Source organism: Capra hircus, chromosome 26 (genome assembly GCF_001704415.2).
Source record: "Capra hircus breed San Clemente chromosome 26, ASM170441v1, whole genome shotgun sequence".
NCBI classification, from domain to species: Eukaryota; Metazoa; Chordata; class Mammalia; order Artiodactyla; family Bovidae; genus Capra; species Capra hircus.
In genome coordinates, this window is record NC_030833.1 from 31,450,395 (window position 1) to 31,471,633 (window position 21,239).

Consider the following 21,239-nt stretch of genomic DNA (forward strand, 5'->3'; position numbering starts at 1 on the left):
TTCGATTATGATCTTGTAAACTAGTTATTTTTTATTTTATTCTAATTTTATATTCAAGGCTCAGAATATCTTCGAGATTAGTTACTTACTTGATTGTTAAATGAGTTCATCTTGTTGCCTACATCGTAGAAATTAGTATAAATATGTTTATGTATAAATATTGCATTATTTCCAACCAGCCTCTGTGTTTTTATCTAAAGGGAGTGAGCACTATTCTCACATTTGGGTAATCTTTGTGAACCATACATCCTAATGCTCAATTGTCATGAGTTTGTTTTTATATCTGAGCTTCTCTTTTAGGGCTCTTTTGATATGTTTGAAAATCTTTTGCACAGAATGATGGCCCACCATTCATGTCTCCTGCCTTGTTCTCTCTTAGATGTCAATGATATCGCTTAAAGAGCCAAATCTTTCCTATAGGTACTATTGACATGGGCATTAGTTTTTCTTTTCCAAAGCCATAGGTGTCAACAGTTTTTTTTTTTTTTTAATTTTTATCATTTTCTCCCTAAAATCCTTCTGTTTGTTATGTAAAACTTGAAAGTTTCTAGAGTTACCTTTCAGATTGCTGCATGACAATGACCTTCATAGTCACTAGTATTCAGGCAAGATTGTATTATTTCTCCCCGTGGTAAAAGATGTAAAGAAAAGGCCCTAGTTTCAAATAATGAAGTCATTCTTCATTAAAAAAAAAAAATGCCCCAGGAGGTAAATAATTCCTGGAGGTGAGCTGAGAAGGGGAACCAAGGAGTGAGAATCTTAAATGAGGTCAGAGAAAACTAAGAAACAGAAATCTCCGAAGATTTTGGAAATGACCAGAGGAATTTTTAGGATGCATTGTGAAGTGGGAGACACTTCAGGTTTATTATTTCTGAATCTTTTCATTTTGATGAAAATGTAGTAGTTCACAAAATCTGTCATATTGGGTGAAGCAGGACTTTGTGTATATAGTTTCTGTTTGTTTGTTTGTTTTTGCTGCCTGCCTTCCTTCTTTTTTTTTTTTAGACATTGTTCGAAGTGATGTTGCCTTGGATAAACAGAAAGGCTGCAAGATTGCCCAGCACCCTGATGTTATGCTGGAGCTCCAACGGGAGAAGGCAGCTCAGATGCATCTGGTTCTTCTAAAGGAGCAATTCTCCAATACTTATAGTAATCTTATATTAACAGGTAAGGATATTGGGGTCGGCTGAAATCTTAGAGCTCTGTAGATTGATGGTCTCCATTGGTTAGCAGCTTGATGCTTGGGAGACACTAAAGTGGGATTCAGATGATCTGTCTGTCTCTTTGCACATACCCTTTTTAAAATCATGATGAGTATTCATATAAAATATTTATTATATTTTGCAGATGTATTTTGACTTGAGGTTATGGGTGGTTTGGCATGTGTGTTCTCAAAAGAAGGACCAATGAAAACCTAATGAAGCCTTGTAAAAATATGACTTTTTAGATGTGTGCCAATAGATTTGAGAGAATTACTAAATTTGGTGTCTAAGAAGCAGCTATTTTCCTCTTTCTGTGTATGCCCTTTCTGTGAACCCAGTGAATATAAAGATGAAATGTAAAAGAGATAATGATCCACAGGCAGAGCTGAGAATGTTCTATTTTTGGGAGAGTTTGAAACTATCTAGGGAATTTGATTTTCTTTTTAAGAGCAAAGAGGCAATAAGACTGAGCCATATTCACTTACTTCCTTGGTTCTAGGAGGGAAGTGAATATGTGTGAAAGTTTAAAGGAGAAACAACTTTTTGCGGGGCTGCTGCAAACTTTGCTAGTAAAGAGCATGTGAGTTGCATGCCTTTGTCAAACTTTGGAAAAAATTCTAATAGAACATGATAGTGTGAGAATCACGAGGGACTTGTGATGAACTAAGAAGAGCAGTCTGAGTTACCTCCATTTTCCTAAGGGTGCGCAAGGCAGATCTGCATTATATTGATTCAGATAAACTTTAATAAATCAAAGTGTATGTTTTTTTCTTGTTTATGAATATTAGAAATAAAAAGATGCAATGTCTGATGAGCAATGAACATCTCACACTTACTTTTGTAAGCTCCAAGTTAGGAAAATTTAAAAATCTTTTACAAACTTGCTGGCATTTCACCAGGAATTACTGAGTGGCAACCAAGTTGTTTTGCTTCTGAAAAAGTGCAAGTCTCTACTAAGTTTCCATCTTGTAACTGGTGAAAAACCCAACAGCGTAAGATGAAAGCCAGATTTAAATGTGACTTTAGAGAGCAGAAAAGAGGATTATGGATTTCATAAGTATAGGCCCTATTTTTTGTTCTTGGATAGGTCATTAAGGAGGGAAAACTTTAAAGTGATTTATGGCTAATAAATCCTAAATTGGTTAGTAAAACTATGTTTAAGTTTAGATGTTTGGAAAGAACATATTTTTCTCTAAATTTCTTTAGTCTACCTCAGATGTACAAATGTACATGTGTATAGCATTTTCCAATTTAGTTATTGTAACATTTTTAAGCGTACATTAGAGAGGCCAAATCCTGTGTTCTTTAATGTGGCATAGAAAGAGCTTAGGGTAATTCTAATCCTAAACTGTGCATCCAGAGTGTGGCTTGAAGGCATATTATCTTTGAAAACACAAATGCTCTATTGAGTTCAATGGAATCTTTTTTAATTCTCAGTAACATAATCCCTTTGGATGTTTATTCACAGTTCAAACTGTTGGAATCAACATTGTCAACTTTTACCCTGACAACTTGCTTACTTTCTACTAAACAAACTTACCCTAGAGAAGAGCCTCTTTCCTGCTCTCACTTCTCCCAAGCTGCTTCAAAGAGCCCTCAGGCATTTTCCACATTTTTCACCCAAATGCCTGTGCAGAGGTGGTACCTTGCTGCAGACAGAGCATTTGGTGTGCCCTGGTTTGTTTACATGAAAGTTCGAAAGGTTTTGGTTCCAGGTGTTGGGAAGAGATGGAGTCATTTCGTTTTAGCACCAGTGGTAAAACTATTTTAATATCTTTTAACTAACTCTTTGATTTTACACAGTGTGGTTTTCTAATTGTTATGAAGTTTAATCCTTGATTTCTTGTATAAATTTTGAGAACATGGTCTCCAGACAGCTAAACATAATATTTAAACATAACTAAACTAACTTTTGTAAATATTTCCCTTTTCGGTGATGAATGTATATTGGTAAGGAGGGTGAGGTTGAAGGGGCAGAGACCTCTCAAATGAAGTGACTTTCTTTACCAACATTTTCAGAACACCTACCCTAGGATTTCTGCTTGGTGATGTTTCACTTATTTTGTATAACTGTGGCATAATGTTTGAAATATCTGCGATGAAAGTTTGTGGGAACAGGATGAGGAAACTGGGCCTCCAAAATCTCAGAAGCAGATCACTCAACCTCTCTCCCCAACTATTTACAGAATTTCATGTATATGGATAGCAGTGTATCATAATTGTTTTCTGCTGGTGGTCAGTTATTTGTATAGTCTTTATTTTTAAATTGGACAACTAAGATAACAGTAGAGGAAAAAATTAATAAAGTGATTAAAATGTCAGTATAGTAAGAAATTAATAAAGTGATGGAAATGACAGCTGCTTAAAAGTATACTAAAAATGATGGCTATTACCCCTACCTCACAAATAAGCCCTCATTCTTAGGTATTCCATCTTAGTTGATCATACTGACATCATTGAGATGGGAGGTATGCCTTCATATTCTGCACTCTAGCTCACGATCTCTCTTAAACAGCCATCCCTCAGATGACGGCAAATGATATTCTAGCTCTGAGGATCTTCTAAACAACCTTACGGTCCTAGTGACAACTCAGTCGATAGAAACAAGTAGTCCTCATTATGTTTTTTAAATACTGGATTGTATTTTTGCCTGATACTAAACATGTCTTAATATCTTCATGTGAATGATTTACATGGTATGGGAAATAATGTTAGCCTTACCTAATCTAGAGGGTTTTTGAAGTAAACTCTTAAGGTTGTATGAAGGTGATGGAGGAATTCCAGGAGAACTTCAGTGATAGAACTGTTTTAAATATGCTGTATTCTTTCACACTAACTCTTCAACACATGCATGTAATCTTGTCCTGTATTATCCTGTAGCTTCTTGAATCTGAGAGTATTAAATATCACTGTGCATGTTACTCAAGGAGTGATAAATGAAAGTGAAAGTTTGGTAGGTGACTTGAAGAAAGAGTAGGAATCATAACTTCTGTATCTTTGTGCTTTCATGATTCTTACTGTGATAATTTTCAGTGTTTGTTGAAAATGTTCTGCTGTATACACAATGAATAAATTCACTCAAAGACTACTTCTTAAGGGTTGATTTGGATGTCTATTAGGTTTGAATAGGTTCACATATATTATTTGTTTCCCTTCCCTTGGCAAACCCCTCTCTTTTAAGGTATAAATTGAACTTTTGTGGCAGATGCCTGTACTATAATCAAATGAAAGCAGAAAATAAAAAGTTAAAAGCCAGCCTTACGGGGCAATATGCTTTCTAGGATTTTGTTTAGAACATAAACTCCCAGAAGGCAAGGAATATCATATTTGTGCAAATATGCATATTGTGCTGCATCCTGCATGGTGAGTAGAACATAGTGAATGATCCTGAAATGAAGTCAAGTTTTGAAAAATTTATGTTGTAAAGTCATCTAGTCAACTCTCATTTCCAAGCAGCCTGAAATATGTAGCCCTTGTAAATGGATGGCACTTGTCAAGATGCTTTCCAAAATTCTTTTTTGAGGACTCTTGTCATGTTATTTGGAGAAGGCAATGGCACCCCACTCCAGTACTCTTGCCTGGAAGGTCCCATGGATGGAGGAGCCTAGTGGGCTGCGGTCCATGGGGTCGCTAAGAGTCGGCACCACTGAGTGACTTCACTTTCGCTTTTCACCTTCATGCATTGGAAAGGGCAATGGCACCCCACTCTGGTAGTCTTGCCTGGATAATCCCAGAGACGGAGGAACATGGTGGGCTGCCATCTAAGGGGTCGCACAGAGTCGGACACGACTGAAGCGACTTAGCAGCAGCAGCAGCAGCAGCAGCAGCAGCAGCAGCAGCAGCAGCAGTCATGTTATTGTCTGATATTGTAGGTTTTGTACTTCTTTCTGTAATTAGATTTCAAAGTAGACTGGAATTCCTATGGTTAGCTTTACTGTATTACTGTGAAAATGAATTGAGCAAAAGAAGCTCATACTTCCCTGTTATGGTCAATCTTTCTAACTTCAGCTGACCAAAGGGCTCAAATAAGTGGAATGAAAATTGTTCTTTCAGTTTTCAAAGGACAGGATCCAGATCTGTTTAATTATTTGCATTATATAGTATAGTATTGAGGGCTTCCCAGGTGGTAAAGAACCTACCTGCCAGGGCAGGAGATGTGAAATGTGGGCTCAGTCCCTGGTGGAAGATCTCCTGGAGGAGGACAGAGCAACCCACTTCAGTATTCTTGCCTGGAGAATCCCAGGGATAGAGAAGCCTGGCAGGCTGCAGTCCACAGAATCTCAGAGTCAGACATGACTGAAGAGGCTGAGCACACATGCAAGCATGGCTATTTCATAGTTGTTTAAGTGATCTTCTATTGCTAGGCATCAGTGGTGTCTCTAATTTTTAATGATTATAAATAATGTTGTGATGAACAGCATTGAATATATATCTTTGTGCATTGCCTGTGAGTATGAGTGCTGTGTCAAAGGAATGCACATTTAAATTTTTGATGCATTTAGTAAGTTGACTTTCAGAAAGGTCATGCTGGTTTATACAGTGTATGAGATAACTCATCATGTCTTTGCTCATACTGATTATTTTCCAATCTTTTATCTGTGTTACTGTAATAGAAAGTGATTGATATTGCATTGTTTTAAATTACATTTCATTGGTTAACCAGTGAGGTTAATAATCTTTTTACACTGGTTGCCATTTTTATTTCTTCTGTGAATTGTACATTTCTTTAGCCTATGTTTTTAATTGAGTTGTTGGTCAGTTTATTATCGAATAATAAGGTCATTTTTTATATTAGGGATATTAATCTTTTGTTATGCATATTGCCAAAAAATGTATTCTTGGACTTTTAAAATTTATCTTTGTCATATATATAAGTGACTAATGCTTTCTTTCACTTTCACTAAGTATAGTTTAATTGTTTTTTCATTTTGTTTTATTTTTTCTCTCTCTCCCTTTCTCTGTGTTTATCCTGACAGGCTAACAGTTTGAGGATTGTCTCTATCCTGCCCTGCGTGTTCCTACTCTAGAACTGGGTATTATAATGGAGTTTGGTTCTGCTCTCTAATGATATTGGGGATGTTGTACATCTAGTTCCTGGGCAGCATAACCTGCCTGAGTTATGTACTTTGCTTTTTTCTTGGTGCTATTTTTGGAAATCTTTGTCTTGGAGTGTGTCAGAACTAGAGGAATAGTGTTCTGTTCTTGTATTTGAATAATAAGATAATGAGTGTGCAGATACTTCATAGTCAGAGATTTGTTTCACCTGTTTATAAATGAAGGAATCATAGTGGTCCCTTGGTATAGAAATGTGTAAATGGTTAGGCAGCTTTTAATTCTACCTCATGTATTGATTCAGCATGTGAGTTTTGAAATCAGATAGCCTGAGTTTGATTCTACTTAACAGCTCCCTTACCTTGGGAAGTTTTTTAATCCTCTGTTTAGCTTTAATTTCTTCAAATGATTGTATCTTACATACTTTAGAGACTTGTTTGAAGATTAAATGAGGTTTTGTACATAATTCCTTAGCATAGTGCCTGAAACACAGTAAATATTCACTAAATGTTAGATTTTATTATTGTGATTAATCTTACAATGTTTTCAAATGCACATATTACTCTTGGGTAACTTTGTTGCTTTTGTGGTACTGAAATCTCTCTGCTTTAAGATGTCAATTGACACAGTATGGTAAGATAAAACTAATCAGAAACAGTTTTGAACTGTGCTATTAATTTATGGTAGTTTCATGATAAATCTACCACTCTGAACCTTAGATTCTTAGTTGTCTAGGATGTGTATAATAATTAGTAAAATAAAGCATGAGACACTATGTCCCCTGGAAAATGAAAGTCTGGAAATGTGTCATATGTGGGAAGTTTTGTTCAGAATGTTTTGATCAAGCATTTTGAGTTCTTTGAAAGCATGATACTAACTAGATGAATATTAGTTGGTATTAGAATTATCCCTGAATAACTGAAAATGAGGTATAATACCTCCTCTGAGGATGAGCAGAACATCAATTAGATGGTATTTTACATATTAAAATAAGCCCAGTGCTATTATCAAAACAGTGAGATATCTGCATAAAAGTCAGTGGCCATACATAAGTGCATAATCATGAAGTTATGTAGCACATGATTAGAAGTTCCCCTTTTCTCCAGGTCTTTTTGGTTTTAAGTACAAATATATATACTCTGTTGCTTGTAAGTCCTTATATGAAATATTACATAAGTGAAGATTCTTTTTGAACTCAATTCTTACTACTATATTCAACAGACATAAATTACATTTCAGTAAATGTGATCAGGAAAAAAAGGTAACATAGGAGAAAAAGATATAATTGCAAAAACTGTTCATTTGTACATTACAACCATTGTACTGGCAATAGCACAGAGAATCACTAAAGAATATATATATATTTTTCAAGTGGTCACATTCTGCTTCTCTCCGAATTAAACTTGGGAGCATTGGTTAATTTCTGTTCCAAGTTGGTGGAATCTTTGTCTTTATGAATCACAGAGTGAGCTTCCTTGTTTTCAGGAGTCTTTGTGTTAGGAGACTTGAGGAGATAATCATTACTTCCTGCTTTTCACCCATATTCTATAAAAGATGATGTTGGAAGGAGTCCTTTGAATTTACTTATATATTAGCTCTCCTGTTTTCTTCTATGAGAAGCAGTTTCTCATAGGATCCTTCATTTAGGTTGATGGCATCACATCAAAGCATAATTAAATAAAATGCAGATGGTGATTGCAGCCATGAAATTAAAAGACGCTTACTCCTTGGAAGAAAAGTTATGACCAACCTAGATAGCATATTCAAAAGCAGAGACATTACTTTGCCAACAAAGGTCTGCCTAGTCAAGGCTGTGGTTTTTCCAGTGGTCATGTATGGATATGAGAGTTGGACTGTGAAGAAAGCTGAGTGCCGAAGAATTGATGCTTTTGAACTGTGGTGTTGGAGAAGACTCTTGAGAGTCCCTTGGACTGCAAGGAGATCCAACCAGTCCATTCTAAAGGAGATCAGTCCTGGGATTTCTTTGGAAGGAATGATGCTAAAGCTGAAACTCCAGTACTTTGGCCACCTCATGCGAAGAGTTGACTCATTGGAAAAGACTCTGATGCTGGGAGGGATTGTGGGCAGGAGGAGAAGGGGACGACAGAAGATGAGATGGCTGGATGGCATCACCGGCTCGATGGACATGAATTTGAGTGAACTCCGGGCATTGGTGATGGACAGGGAGGCCTGGGGTGCTGCGATTCATGGGGTCGCAAAGAGTCGGACATGACTGAGTGACTGAACTGAACTGAACTGAATTTTTTTGGACGGTGAATTAAGTGTGGATTGCCCTCTGCAAATCTGGTTGAATCCAACAGTGGATTTTAGTGTATTTAGGTCAGTGATCTCTAAGGTCCAGGTAGATGTGGCAAAGGATGTATAGGCGCTCTAGGCTATGTATGAAGAAATCCGTCGAGTCAGCATTTTCTGATTACTAGAGTTAACTTGTCAGAAGGTTATTAGTTTTATACATTTTAAAATTCTGAGAATAGGGTGAGAATTTTCCTATTTGAGAGGAACTGACAATGTTCCATCATCTGTTAGTTTAAGCATATTTAAATATATGGCAGTTCAATGTGCACAGCCAAGTGGACTTAAAGAGGCTTTTGAAAAGAAACATAATTAAATATAATTCTATTAAAAATAATGCCAGCATGAAGCAACAGCAAGAAAATTGAAAAACTGAGAGTTCACCTTTTAGTAAAAACTTTGTCAGCCGCAGAATGCAGTAAACATGATCTGGCAATATACTGTCCAAAAAAAATGCCTGAATTATCAAGAAGACTATTTGAAAATCAAATTTGCATGTTATTTTTAACAATATGTGTTATTGAAAGTTTATCTAATGCCCAGAAATTATTATTAATACTATTTTAAGAATCGGAGCAAAAAGGTGTTTGAATCATTGTTAAAAAAAACACAAAAAACATTGTTGATGAATTTGAAATTTCTATTTTGATCTATGTTTTATGATGTAACTAAAATATTACTGCAATGGTGCATAAGTAGTATATGTATGTATCACATATATGTGATTTTATGTTACATTTGGATTATTTGTGATAAAAATATTTTACTGGTATGAAATAAAAAATGTAGGGACCAGAAACCTGTGAAGTCCTCTGTTCCTCACAGGAGTATAGGAAACTAGATATGAATAGGAACCTTAGGGTTAATAGGAACCTTAGGACCTAGGATTTGATCCTGCGCTTACCATGTACTAGTGTGAACTTGAGTAAATTACTTAATTTCATTCCCATTTGTAAAATAGAGAAAATAATATCTTACATAGTTTGTGAGGACTGGATTAATGTTATAAGTTCTTAATACAGAGCCATATACTCAATGAATGTTAGTTATTTTGTTGTTATTATTTTAATTATTGTATTATTAATAATAAAGAGATTGTCCTTTTGGGAATCTTCCATAAATAAGCTTATGTCTAAGGTACTGTCACAATGCAAAGTGAGAGGAACTAAATAGATTCCAAAAGAAGTAAGTCCTTGAGTTTTATGATTATTGTCAGAAGTAAAGTTTTCTGTGCATTTGTTTTGTGTGTGTTGTGCGTGTGTGTGTATAAGGGTCTAGATTTTGGAGGAAGTAGAGAGTTTATTGTAGAGATTCTAAGGGCAAGAGCACATGAACACACTTGCCCACTCGCCACACTTCTTCCCTAGAGCAGCTCTTTTCTCTGTTAGGGTTCTAAAGAGGAGAAATGCAGCTATTCTATAGTTTCTTTAGTCTTTGGATCATTTCCTTTGAATGTAATGACCTCAGCTGTTGTAGGTTACATGTTCCTTTTCTTAGTATGAAGAAAAGTTTGCAGATTTGCAGGTAAAGCTTCACACATAATCTGGGTAAGTGTGGAAGTAAGATGGGAGTAGGAAGTGATAAATTGTACTATGCAGGGAAAAATAGCATTTTGTTCATTTGAATAGACCTTTGATTGTCCTGTGACTTATGTTGTAAAATATATTGCTGTTACAGTGATTGATAGATGGTGCATTGGGGAGAAGATGTCAAAATTGAGAGATCTGGATTTCTTTTTGCTTTATGTGTATCCTTGGGGCAAGCTTCAGCTTTCTCATTCATAAATTTAGAATTATAGTATCTGCCTTTTGTCAATATTCTTTTAGTCCATGTCTAAACACCTATCATTAGTTAGAGCCATGCTAACTATGGGATCTGTGGATGATAAGACATGGTCTGATTCCTGCCCTCCCTGGAAATGTAGTCCAATAAGAAGATAAACAGGCAGACAATTATGGCTCACTGTAGTTAGGTCTGTATTAAAGGAATAGGAGTGTGAATTGACCTAGGAGAATCAGAGGGGCTTTTATGAAGGAAATGGTGCTAATGATCTCTAAGTTTCCTACTTTTATTTTAAAGTTCTGGTTACCATGTGCTTCAGAAATTAAGGACTGTTTGGCAAACTGAAAGGGATTAGGACAGGAGGAGTTTTCTTCAAATTTGTTGATAGCCTCTGATGCTTTCAAAAATAATTTAATCCATTTGAGTTTATTTTTGTGTATGATTTTAGAGACTGTCTTAATTTCATTTTTTTACACATGGTTGTCCAGTTTTCCTAGCACCATTTACTGAAGAGACCTGTCTTTTCTTTATATTGTCTTGCCTCCTTTGTCTTAGATCAATTGACCATAGGAAAGTGAGAGTGAAGTCATTCAGTCATGTCCTACTCTTTGCAGCTCCATGGACTGTAGCCTACCACCCTCCTCTGTCCATGGGATTTTTCCAGGCAAGAGTACTGGAGTGGGCTGCCATTTCCTTCTGCAGAGGATTTTCCTGACCCGATGATCAAACCCGACTCTCCCGCATTGTAGGCAGACGCTTTACTGTCTGAGCTACCAGGGAAGGTGTGTGGGTTTATTGCTGGGCTTTCCTTCCTGTTCATTTGATCCATGTATCTGTTTTTGTGCCAGTATCCTACTGTTTTTATTACTTTAGCTTTTTAGTATAGTCTGAAGTCAAGAGAGCCTGATTCTTTCAGTTCCATTTTTCTTTCTCAAGATTCTTTTGGCTATTCAGGGTCTTTTGTGTCTCCCTACAAATTTTAAAAACTAAAAACTTTTTTCTAGTTCTGTGAAAAATGATGCTAGTAATTTGAAAGACCTAGATAAATATAATAGATACTGTAAAACTCTTAGAGGAAAACAGGTAGAACATACTTTGACAGAAATTGCAGCAATATATTTCTTGTTTCATCTTTTAGAGTAATAGAAATAAAAACAAAAATAAACAAATGGGACCTAATTAAACTCAAAAATTTTTGCACAGAAATAGAAACCATAAACAAAATGAAAAGGCAACCCAAAGAATGGGAGAAAGTATTTGCAAATAATGCAACTGAAAAGGGGTTAATCTCAGAAATTTACAAATAGTTCATGCAGCTCAGTATTAAAAAAAACAAACAAACAACCCAATCAAAAAATGGTCAGAAGACCTAAACAGACCTTTCTCCAAAGAAGACATACAGATGGTCAATAGGCACATGAAGATGTTCAATATCTTTAATTACTCGAGAAATGCAAATTAATACTACAATGAGGTATCACCTCACACCAGTCAGAATGGCCGTCATCAAAAAGTCTACAACCAATAAATGCTGGAGAGGGTGTGGAGATAAGAGAACCCTCCTACACTGTTGGTAGGAATGTAAATCAGTAATAGCCACTATGGAAAACAGTATGGAGGTCCCTCAAAAAGCTAAAATATAGAACTACTATGATCCAACAATTCTAAGTGAAATATGTCAGGCAGAGAAAGACAAATATGATATTGCTTATATGCAAAATCTAAAATAAATGATACAAATGAACTTATTTACAGAACAGAAACAGACTCACAGACATAGGAAACACAGTTATGGTTACCAAAGTGGGAAGGAGGGAGGGATAAATTGGAGTTTGGGATTGACATATATGCACTACTATATTTAAGATAGATAACCAACAAAACCCAACTATATAGCACAGGGAGCCAAAGCCTTTGACTGTGTGGATCACAATAAACTGTGAAAAATTCTGGAGGAGATGGGAATACCAAACCACCTGACCTGCCTCTTGAGAAAACTATATGCAGGTCAGGAAGCAACAGTTAGAAATGGACATGGAACAACAGACTGGTTCCAAATAGGAAAAAGTGTGCATCAAGGCTGTATATTGTCACCCTGCTTATTTAACTCATATGCAGAGTACATCATGAGAACCGCTGAGCTGGAAGAAGCACAAGCTGGCATCAAGATTACCGGGAGAAATATCAATCGCCTCAGATATGCAGATAACACCATCCTTATGGCAGAAAGTGAAGAGGAACTAAAAAGCCTCTTGATGAAAGTGAAAGAGGACAGTAAAAAAGTTGGCTTAAAGCTCAACATTCAGAAAACTAAGATCATGGCATCAGGTCCCATTACTTCATGGGAAATAAATGAGGAAACAGTGGAAAGAGTGTCAAACTTTATCTTTTTGGGGTTCAAAATCACTGCAGATGGTGACTGCAGCCATGAAATTAAAAGACGCTTACTCCTTGGAAGGAAAGTTATGACCAACCTAGATAGCATATTCAAAAGCAGAGACAGTACTTTGTCAACAAAGGTCAGTCTAGTCAAGGCTATGGTTTTCCAGTGGTCATGTATGGATGTGAGAGTTGGACTGTGAAGAAAGCTGAGCGCCGAAGAATTGATGCTTTTGAACTGTGGTGTTGGAGAAGACTCCTGATAGTCCCTTGGACTGCCCGGGTGATCCAACCAGTCCATCCTAAAGGAGATCAGTCCTGGGTGTTCTTTGGAAGGAATGATGCTAAAGCTGAAACTCCAGTACTTTGGCCACCTCATGCGAAGAGTTGACTCATTGGAAAAGACTCTCTGATGCTGGGGAGGGATTGTGGGCAGGAGGGGAGGGGGACGACAGAGGATGAGATGGCTGGATGGCATCACCAACTCAATGGATGTGGGTTTGGGTGAACTCCAGGAGTTGGTGATGGACAGGGTGGCCTGGCGTGCTGCAATTCGTGGGGTCGCAAAGAGTTGGACACGATTGAGCGACTGAACTGAACTGAGTGAGATGCCTTCTTAGAAAAATGAGTCCAATGGATCCTTAGTGTTCATTTTTTTTCCCTTTTCTCATTCTAAGAAAACCAGACAAGTTCAGTGTGCAAGTCCCTGGGAGATATGTATTTAATGTTCATCCAGAAGTTTCATGACAATTCCAACAGTATTCTGTTGTGATTTTGAGCAGTCTTTTTATCAATCACTTTTTAACTGAAAATCAAATATATAAAGGTACAGTGCTGGGAGCCATGAAGAAAAAGAAGTTAAATATATATTCTTGATTTCCAGAGTAGCTGAAACAAAGTGTTAAATATTGGTTTAAGAATAAGCACCAATATAAAATATCATTTAAAATGACAAATTTAATCACAAATGTGAAATTAAATTGTTACAGTTTATGTTTAGTGTTGGCTGAGGTCAAGGAGGACATGGTTGTTGAGAAAGACATGGTTCCTTTGGGAAAGGAGTCTATGAGAGAGCAGTAACTCATTTTCCAAATTAACTGAGAAAAGGCAAAGGGCTAGAAAACCAATGACAGAAAATTAAAAAAAAATTATAGTGGCAGAATAGAAACTGATCAGTATATAAAAATGTAGTTAACCTTTCAGAACTGATTAGTTTGTTTAAAGGAAAGTTTAAATAGCCTGTTTCAAATGATGCCTAGACTATTATCAGATTAATGTCACAGAAAAGAACATTGAACATGATCTAGAAAAATTAGTGAAGATTAGCAAATTCTTAAAACATAGGAGTCAGAAAGGCCAGCAGGACTAGAATTCTGATGTTAATATCAACAGTAGGGGTTTCAAAATAACTTTTTTAAGTCTCAGCTTCCTCAGCTATAAAATGGGGAGTTTCATAGATTACTGTGAAGGTTAAGTAATATGCATGCTTAGGGATTGGGGCTTTCCTGGTGGCTCAGATGGTAAAAAGTCCACCTGCAGTGCAGGAGATCTGGGTTTGATACCTGGGTTGGGAAGATCCCCTGGAGGAGGCCATGACAACCCATTCTAGTATTCTTGCTTGGTGAGTCCCCATGGACAGAGGAGCCTGGCAGGCTATAGTCCATGGGGTTGCAAAAAGTTGGACATACTGAGCGAATGGGATGGCAGAGGATGAGGTGGCTGGATGGCATCACCGACTCGATGGACATGAGTTTGGGTAAACTCTGGGAGTTGGTGATGGACAGGGAGGCCTGGCATGCTGTGATTCATGGGGTCACAAAGAGTCGGACACAGCTGAGCAACTGAACTGAACTGAACTGAGCGATTGAGTACCACACAGCATAAAACAAGCTTAGGGCTTAGCACAGTGCCTAGTTCATAGTAAAACCCTCAAATAAATGGTATCCATGATAAATTTTATATAACCAAAGCTTAGAAAAAATAGAAGGGGTTTAAAACATAATATATTATTTTAAAAAATTTGCAGTATTTTCTCTTATTTTTACATCAGAATTGTTCTTATATCAGGTTATGAAAACCCAGGCACTTCAGTTAGCTGATGCAGTTTTTAAAAAATGATTGGGGAACTTTCCTGTTGGTCTAGTCTCTATGACTCTGTGCTCTCAATGCAGGGCCTGGGTTCAATCCCTGGTCAGAGCACTAGTTCCCACAGGGTGCAACTGAGTTTGCAGGCTGAAACTAAAGATCTCGCATACCATAACTTAATATTCCACATAACATAACTAAAAAAAAGATCTTGCATGCTGCAACTTTAGACTTGACACGGCCACATAATTAGATAAATAAATAGTAAAAAGAATTTTAAAATATAGAAATTATATCAAACATTTTTCTTGACCACAAGGGTATGAAACCAGAAATTAGTTACAGAAAGAAAAGTGGGAAAAAAGTGTAAACACTTGGAGACTATACAACATGCTACTAAAAAGCCAATGGAACAATGAAGGAATGAAAGAAAATCAGAAAGTACCTCAAAAACAATGAAAACAAAAACATTAAAGGAATTTGAAAAAGGGCATGTGAAGTTCAAAGTTAGCAGAAGACAGGGAATAATTAAGATTAGAGAAGAAATAAATAGAGACAAAACCAAACAGAAAAAAATCAATGAAACGAAGAGCCTTTTTTTGAAAAGATAAAATTGATAAACCTTTAACTAGGCTTATCAAGAAAAAAAAAGAGGGAGAGGGTGGGATGATTTGGGAGAATGACATTCTAACATGTATACTATCATGTAAGAATTGAATTGCCAGTCTATGTCTGATGCAGGATACAGCATGCTTGGAGCTGGTGCATGGGGATGACCCAGAGAGATGTTATGGGGAGGGAGGTGGGAGGGGGGTTCATGTTTGGGAACGCATGTAAGAATTAAAGATTTTAAAATTTAAAAAATAAAAAAATAAATAAAATTAAAAAAAAAAGAAAAAAAAGAGATCAAAATAAACAAAATAAAAAGTGAAAAGAGGAGAAACTACAACTGATATTATAGAGATGCAAAAAATAAGAGAATAAAGTTACATGCCAACAAATTGGACATTTTAGAAAAAAGGGATAAATTTCTCAAAACATGCAGTCTTCTAATACTGAAGAAGGAAGAAATAGATAACCTGAACAGGTTGATCACTAGTAGTGAAACTGGATTAGTAATCGAAAAACTCCTAGCAAAGAAAAGTTCAGAACTAGATAACTTTACAGAAGAATTCTACAAACAGATAAAGAAGAGCTAAATACTTATTTGCAAATTTTCCAAAAATTGAAGAGGAGGGAACATTTTCAGATTCATCCTATAAGGCCCCTATTGCGTGCATGTGTGCTCAGTCTTTCAGTTGTGTCCAAGTCTTTGCAACCCCATGAACTGCAGCCTGCCAGGCTCCTCTGTCCATGGAGTTTTCCAGGCAAGAATACTCCAGGCAGGAGTGGGTTGCCACTTCCTACTCCAAGCTATCTTCCCAACCCAGGGACTGAACCTGCATCTCCTGTGTCTGTTGCATTGGCAGGCAAATTCTTTACCACTGAGCCACCTGGGAAGGTGAATATGTATGCAAAATCCTCAACAAAACCCTCAGCAAGCCAAATTCAACAATATATAAAAAGGATCATACAATGTGGTCAAGGGGGTTTTATTTTTGTGATCCAGGATGGTTCAGTATTGTAAATCAGTGTGATACAAACTTTAACAAAAGGAAAGATACAAATCACATGATCATCTCTCTAGATTCAGTAAAAGTATTTGACAATATTCAATATCCGTTCGTGATAAAAACTCACCAGCATTGGTACAGAGGGAACATATCTCAATATAATAAAGGCCATTTATGACAGATTCACAGCTAACATCAAATTTATCAATGAAAAGCTTGAAGTTTTCTTCTAAAATGAAGAAAAAGAGAAGAATGTCTACTTTTGCTATTTCTATTTAGCATAGTATTAGAAGTTCTAGCCACAGCAATCAGAAAATGAAAAGAAATAAAAGGCATTCAATTGGAAGGGGAGAAGTAATATATCACTATTGACAGATGACATGATAACCCTAAATTCTCCATTAAAAGCATCTTAGAACTAATCAAGGAATTCAGCGAAGTTAAAGGATACAAGATTAATATACAGAAATCTGTTGCTTTTCTGTATACTAATAATGAGTTATCAGGAAGAGAAACCAAGAAAACTATCTCATTTAAAATCACAACACAAAGAATAAAATACCTAGGAATTAACTTCACCAAGGAGGTGAAGGTCCTATACTCTGAAAACGATAAAACACTGATGAAAGAAATTACAGATGACACAAACAGATGTAAAAATATTCTTTGTTTATGTATTGGAAGAATTAATATTGTTAAAATGTCCATACTATCTGAAGCAATCTATGGATTTCAGAAAAATATGGTATTATATCGCTTATATGTGGGATCTAAAAAAGCAATGCAAGTGAACTTACTTACAAAACAGAAACAGGCTCACAAATTTAGAGAGCAAACTTACAATTACCAGGGGGAAGGGATGGGGGAAGGGATAGTTAGTGAATTTGGGATTGACATGTACATACTGCAATATATAAAATGGGTAAGTAACAAGGACCTACTGTATAGCACAGAGAACTCTATTCAGTGTTACGTAACAATCTAAATGGAAAAAGAATTGGAAAAAGAATAGCTACATGTATATGTATAGCTGAATCACTTTGCTGTACACATGAATTAACACATTGTTAATCAACTGTAGTACAATATAAAATAAAAAGAGAAAAAAAGAAAAAAAAGAGAAAAAAAGAAGTTGGGTGTAAAAGTGCACACTGTATGATTCAATTTATATGAAACTCTAGGAAAGACAAATTTAGTTTACAGTGATAAAAAAATTAGATGCTTGGATGGGATAAAGTGATTGGCAAGGAAGGTTCTGAAGAAACTTTTTAGGGTGATGAAAATGAGGAAGGTAGTTATATGGGCATGCCTTTGTCAAAATTTATCAAACTGTATAATTAAAATGGGTACATTTAATGTAATTTCTACCTCAGTAATTTATTTTGAAATAAGTTCTAAATAATAATGCAATCTCTATCAAATACCTATGACATTTTTCACAGAACTAGAACAAATAACCCTAAAATTTATATGTGGTTTTTATTTATACCACAGAAGACCCTGAATAGCCAAAGCAATGTTGAGAAAAATAATGCTGGAAGTATCATCTCCCTGACTTCAAACTGTAGTACAAAGCTACAGTAATCAACACAGTATGTTACTGGCGCAAAAACAGAACACACATCAGTGGAACAGGATGGAGAGCCCAGAAATAATCCATACACTTATGGTCAATTAATCTATGACAAAGGCGGCAAGACTATATGATGGAAAAACCAGTCTCTTCAGTAAGTGGTGTTTGGAAAAGTGGACAGCTACATGCAAAAGAATGAAATTAAAACATTTTCATACCATATACAAAAGTAAACTCAAAATGGATTGAAGACCTAAATGTAAGACCAGAAATCACAAACCTTCTAGTAGAAAACATAGGCAGAACACTCTTTGACATAAATTGTGGCAATATTTTTTTTGGATCTATTTCCCAAGATAAAAGAAACAAAAGTGAAAATAAACAAATGTGACCAAATTAAACTTAAAAGATTTTTGAACAGCCAAAGAAACGATCACCAGAACAAAAAGACAATATATTGAATAGGAGAGAATATTTGTAAATAATATGACTGATAACACGTTAATATCCAATATATATAAATAACTCATACAACTCCATATTAAAAAAGCAGAGGCTTCCCTGATGGCTCAGAGGTAAAGAATACCACTTGTCAATGCAGAGGACACAGGTTCAGTTGGTTCTTGGTCTGGGAAGATCCCACATGTGAAGGGACAACTAATCCTATGCACAGCTACTGACTCAGTTCTCTAGAGCCTGTGAGCTGTAGTTACTGAGCCTTAAATAATCATCTTTAGTAAGAGAGAATGAAAATCAGTGTACTAAATACTTAACTCAAAAAATTCAAGAAAAGAAAATATATTTATATATATAAATAATAGTATGTATTTACATAAATAAAAAAGAAACAAGAAACAAAAGTGATTATCTAGAGATGGACACAGGTAGGGGAAAGGGATGAATAAAAGATTGAAAGGGAAACTCTATATGGCATTTTATGATGTTTTGCATCTTAAACTTTGTGAATGTATAACTTCTTCAAAAGTTTGAAGAAAATTTAAAAGTTGGTGTTATTAGTTCTTTTTTCAGGAAAATATTCTCATGTAAAAATTCTACAGCTATGATGAACAACTAGAGTATAGGTCTGAGAGAGGAATTCTTGAGAGGTGGAAAGGGCTGTACTTTTAAAGAAACATCCTTTTTGGAGAATTAAATAATTCAGTTTGCATACCAAATCTATATTGTATAATTTAAAGAGTCTTAGAAGTCAACAAATCTCACTGGAACCATGAAAGCATTTATTTTTTGACTGCCTGCTATGTCCTAGGCATGTTGTTTCTAAGTCTTAAAACAACCTTGCAGAAATTGATGGTGATAGCTTCAGTTTACATCCTGTGAAAATGTGGCATAGAGGAGCTAAAGGACCCAAGCTGGCTTTGAATGTTCGACGTGTGTGCTAAGTTGCTTGAGTCATGTCCGACTCTTTGCAATGCTGTGGACTATAGCCCACCAGGCTCCTCTGTCCATGGGATTCTCCAGGCAAGAATACTGGATTGGATTGTCATGCCATCCTCCAGGGTATCTTCCCAACTCAGGGATCAAACCCATGACTCATGTCTCCTGCATTGGCAGGTGGATTCCTTACTACTAGTGCCACCTGGGAAGCCCTAGGTGAATGTTTAACTGTAAAAGTCAATTAGACTTCTTCACTTAGACCACGTTGTCTCCCAACACTAGTTGATCATACTTTCAGATATTCTGAAGTAGTAGCATTCAGAACTGATGATGCCTAGGTTCCTGAGAGTTTCTTTGAATATTTTACCCATATGATTTTTCACTGGAAATTGTAAACTGACATTATTTCCTAGGATCAGTGGATGTGCTTTAAACTGAGCATATTAGGATCACAGCTTACCATCTATAGAGAATGGATTAACTGAGATGTGATATTTACTACTTGTTAATAATAGCAATAATAAATATCACTTACTGAACATTTATTACTTAGCATGCATTATACATGTATTGGATCTTGTGATGTTTGTTGTTTTTGTTCAGTTGCTAAGTCGTGTCTGACTCTTTTGACCTCAAGAACTGCAGCTTATTAGGCTCACCTGTTCTTCACTGCTCCCGGAGTTTGCTCAGATTCATGTCCATTGAGTCGGTGATGCTATCTAACCATCTCATCCTTTGCTACTCCCTTCTCTTTTTGTTTTCAATCTTTCCCAGCATCTAGGTCTTTTAAAAAGAGTCAGCTCTTCACATCAGGTGGCCAAAGTATTGGAACTTCAGCTTTAGCATCAATGAATATTCAGGATTGGTTTCCTTTAGGAATGACTGGTTTGATCTCCTTCCAGTCCAAAGGATTCTCAAAAGTCTTCTCCACACTGTAATTCAAAAGCATCACCTTCTTTATGGTCCAACTCTTATATCTGTACATGACTACTGGAAAAACCATAACTTTGACTATACAGACCTGTGTTGGGAAAGTGATGTCTCTACTTTTTAATATGCTTTCTAGGTTGATCATAGCTTTCTTTCCAAGGAGAAAGCCTCTTTTAACTTCATGGCTGCAGTCACTTCCCTGGTGGCTCAGGTGGTAAAGAATCTGTTTGTAATGCAGGAGACCTGGGTAGGGAAGATTCCCTGGAGAAGGAAATGACAACCCACTTCAGTAATCTTGCCTGGAGAATTCCATGGACTGAGGAGCCTGGTAGGCACAGTGATGGGGTTGTAAAGAGTCAGACATGACTGAGTCAGTTTTGCAGTCCAAGAAAAGAAAATCTGTCACCACTTCCATTTTTTCCCCTTCTGGTTGTTATGAAGTGATGGGATCAGATGCCATGATCTTAGTTTTTTGAGTGTTGAGTTTTAGGCCAGTTGTCTCACTCTCCTCTTTCACACTCATCAAGAGGCTCTTTAGTTCTTCTTCACTCTGCCATTAGAGTGGTGTCATCTATGTATCTGAGGTTGTTAATATTCTCCTGGCAATCTCGATTCCAGCTTGTGATTCATCCAGCCTGGCATTTTGCATGATGCACTGTGCATATAAATTAAATAAGTAGGGTGACAATATACAGCCATGACATACTCCTTTCTCAATTTTGAACAAGTCTGTTGTTTCATATCTGGTTCTGTTACTTATTGATCCATATACAGGTTTCTCTGGAGATAGGTAAGGTAGTCTGCTGTTCCCATTTCTTTAAGAATTTTCCATAATCATTGATCCACATAGTCAAAGACCTCAATGTAGTCAATGTAGCAGAAGTAGATATTTTTCTGAAATTCCCTTGCTTTCTC

The 21,239-nt window shown here is 36.3% G+C and overlaps 1 protein-coding gene across 1 annotated transcript in view; it reads left to right on the plus strand.

Moving 5' to 3' along the window:
* The window catches only part of HPSE2 (heparanase 2 (inactive)), a 697,385-nt gene that overhangs the window by 65,852 nt on the left and 610,294 nt on the right, over window positions 1-21,239 (plus strand). The window contains exon 3 of the mRNA XM_005698313.2: window positions 1,006-1,167. Coding sequence (XP_005698370.2) covers window positions 1,006-1,167 — 162 coding nt within the window. The remainder of the gene's footprint in view (window positions 1-1,005; window positions 1,168-21,239) is intronic.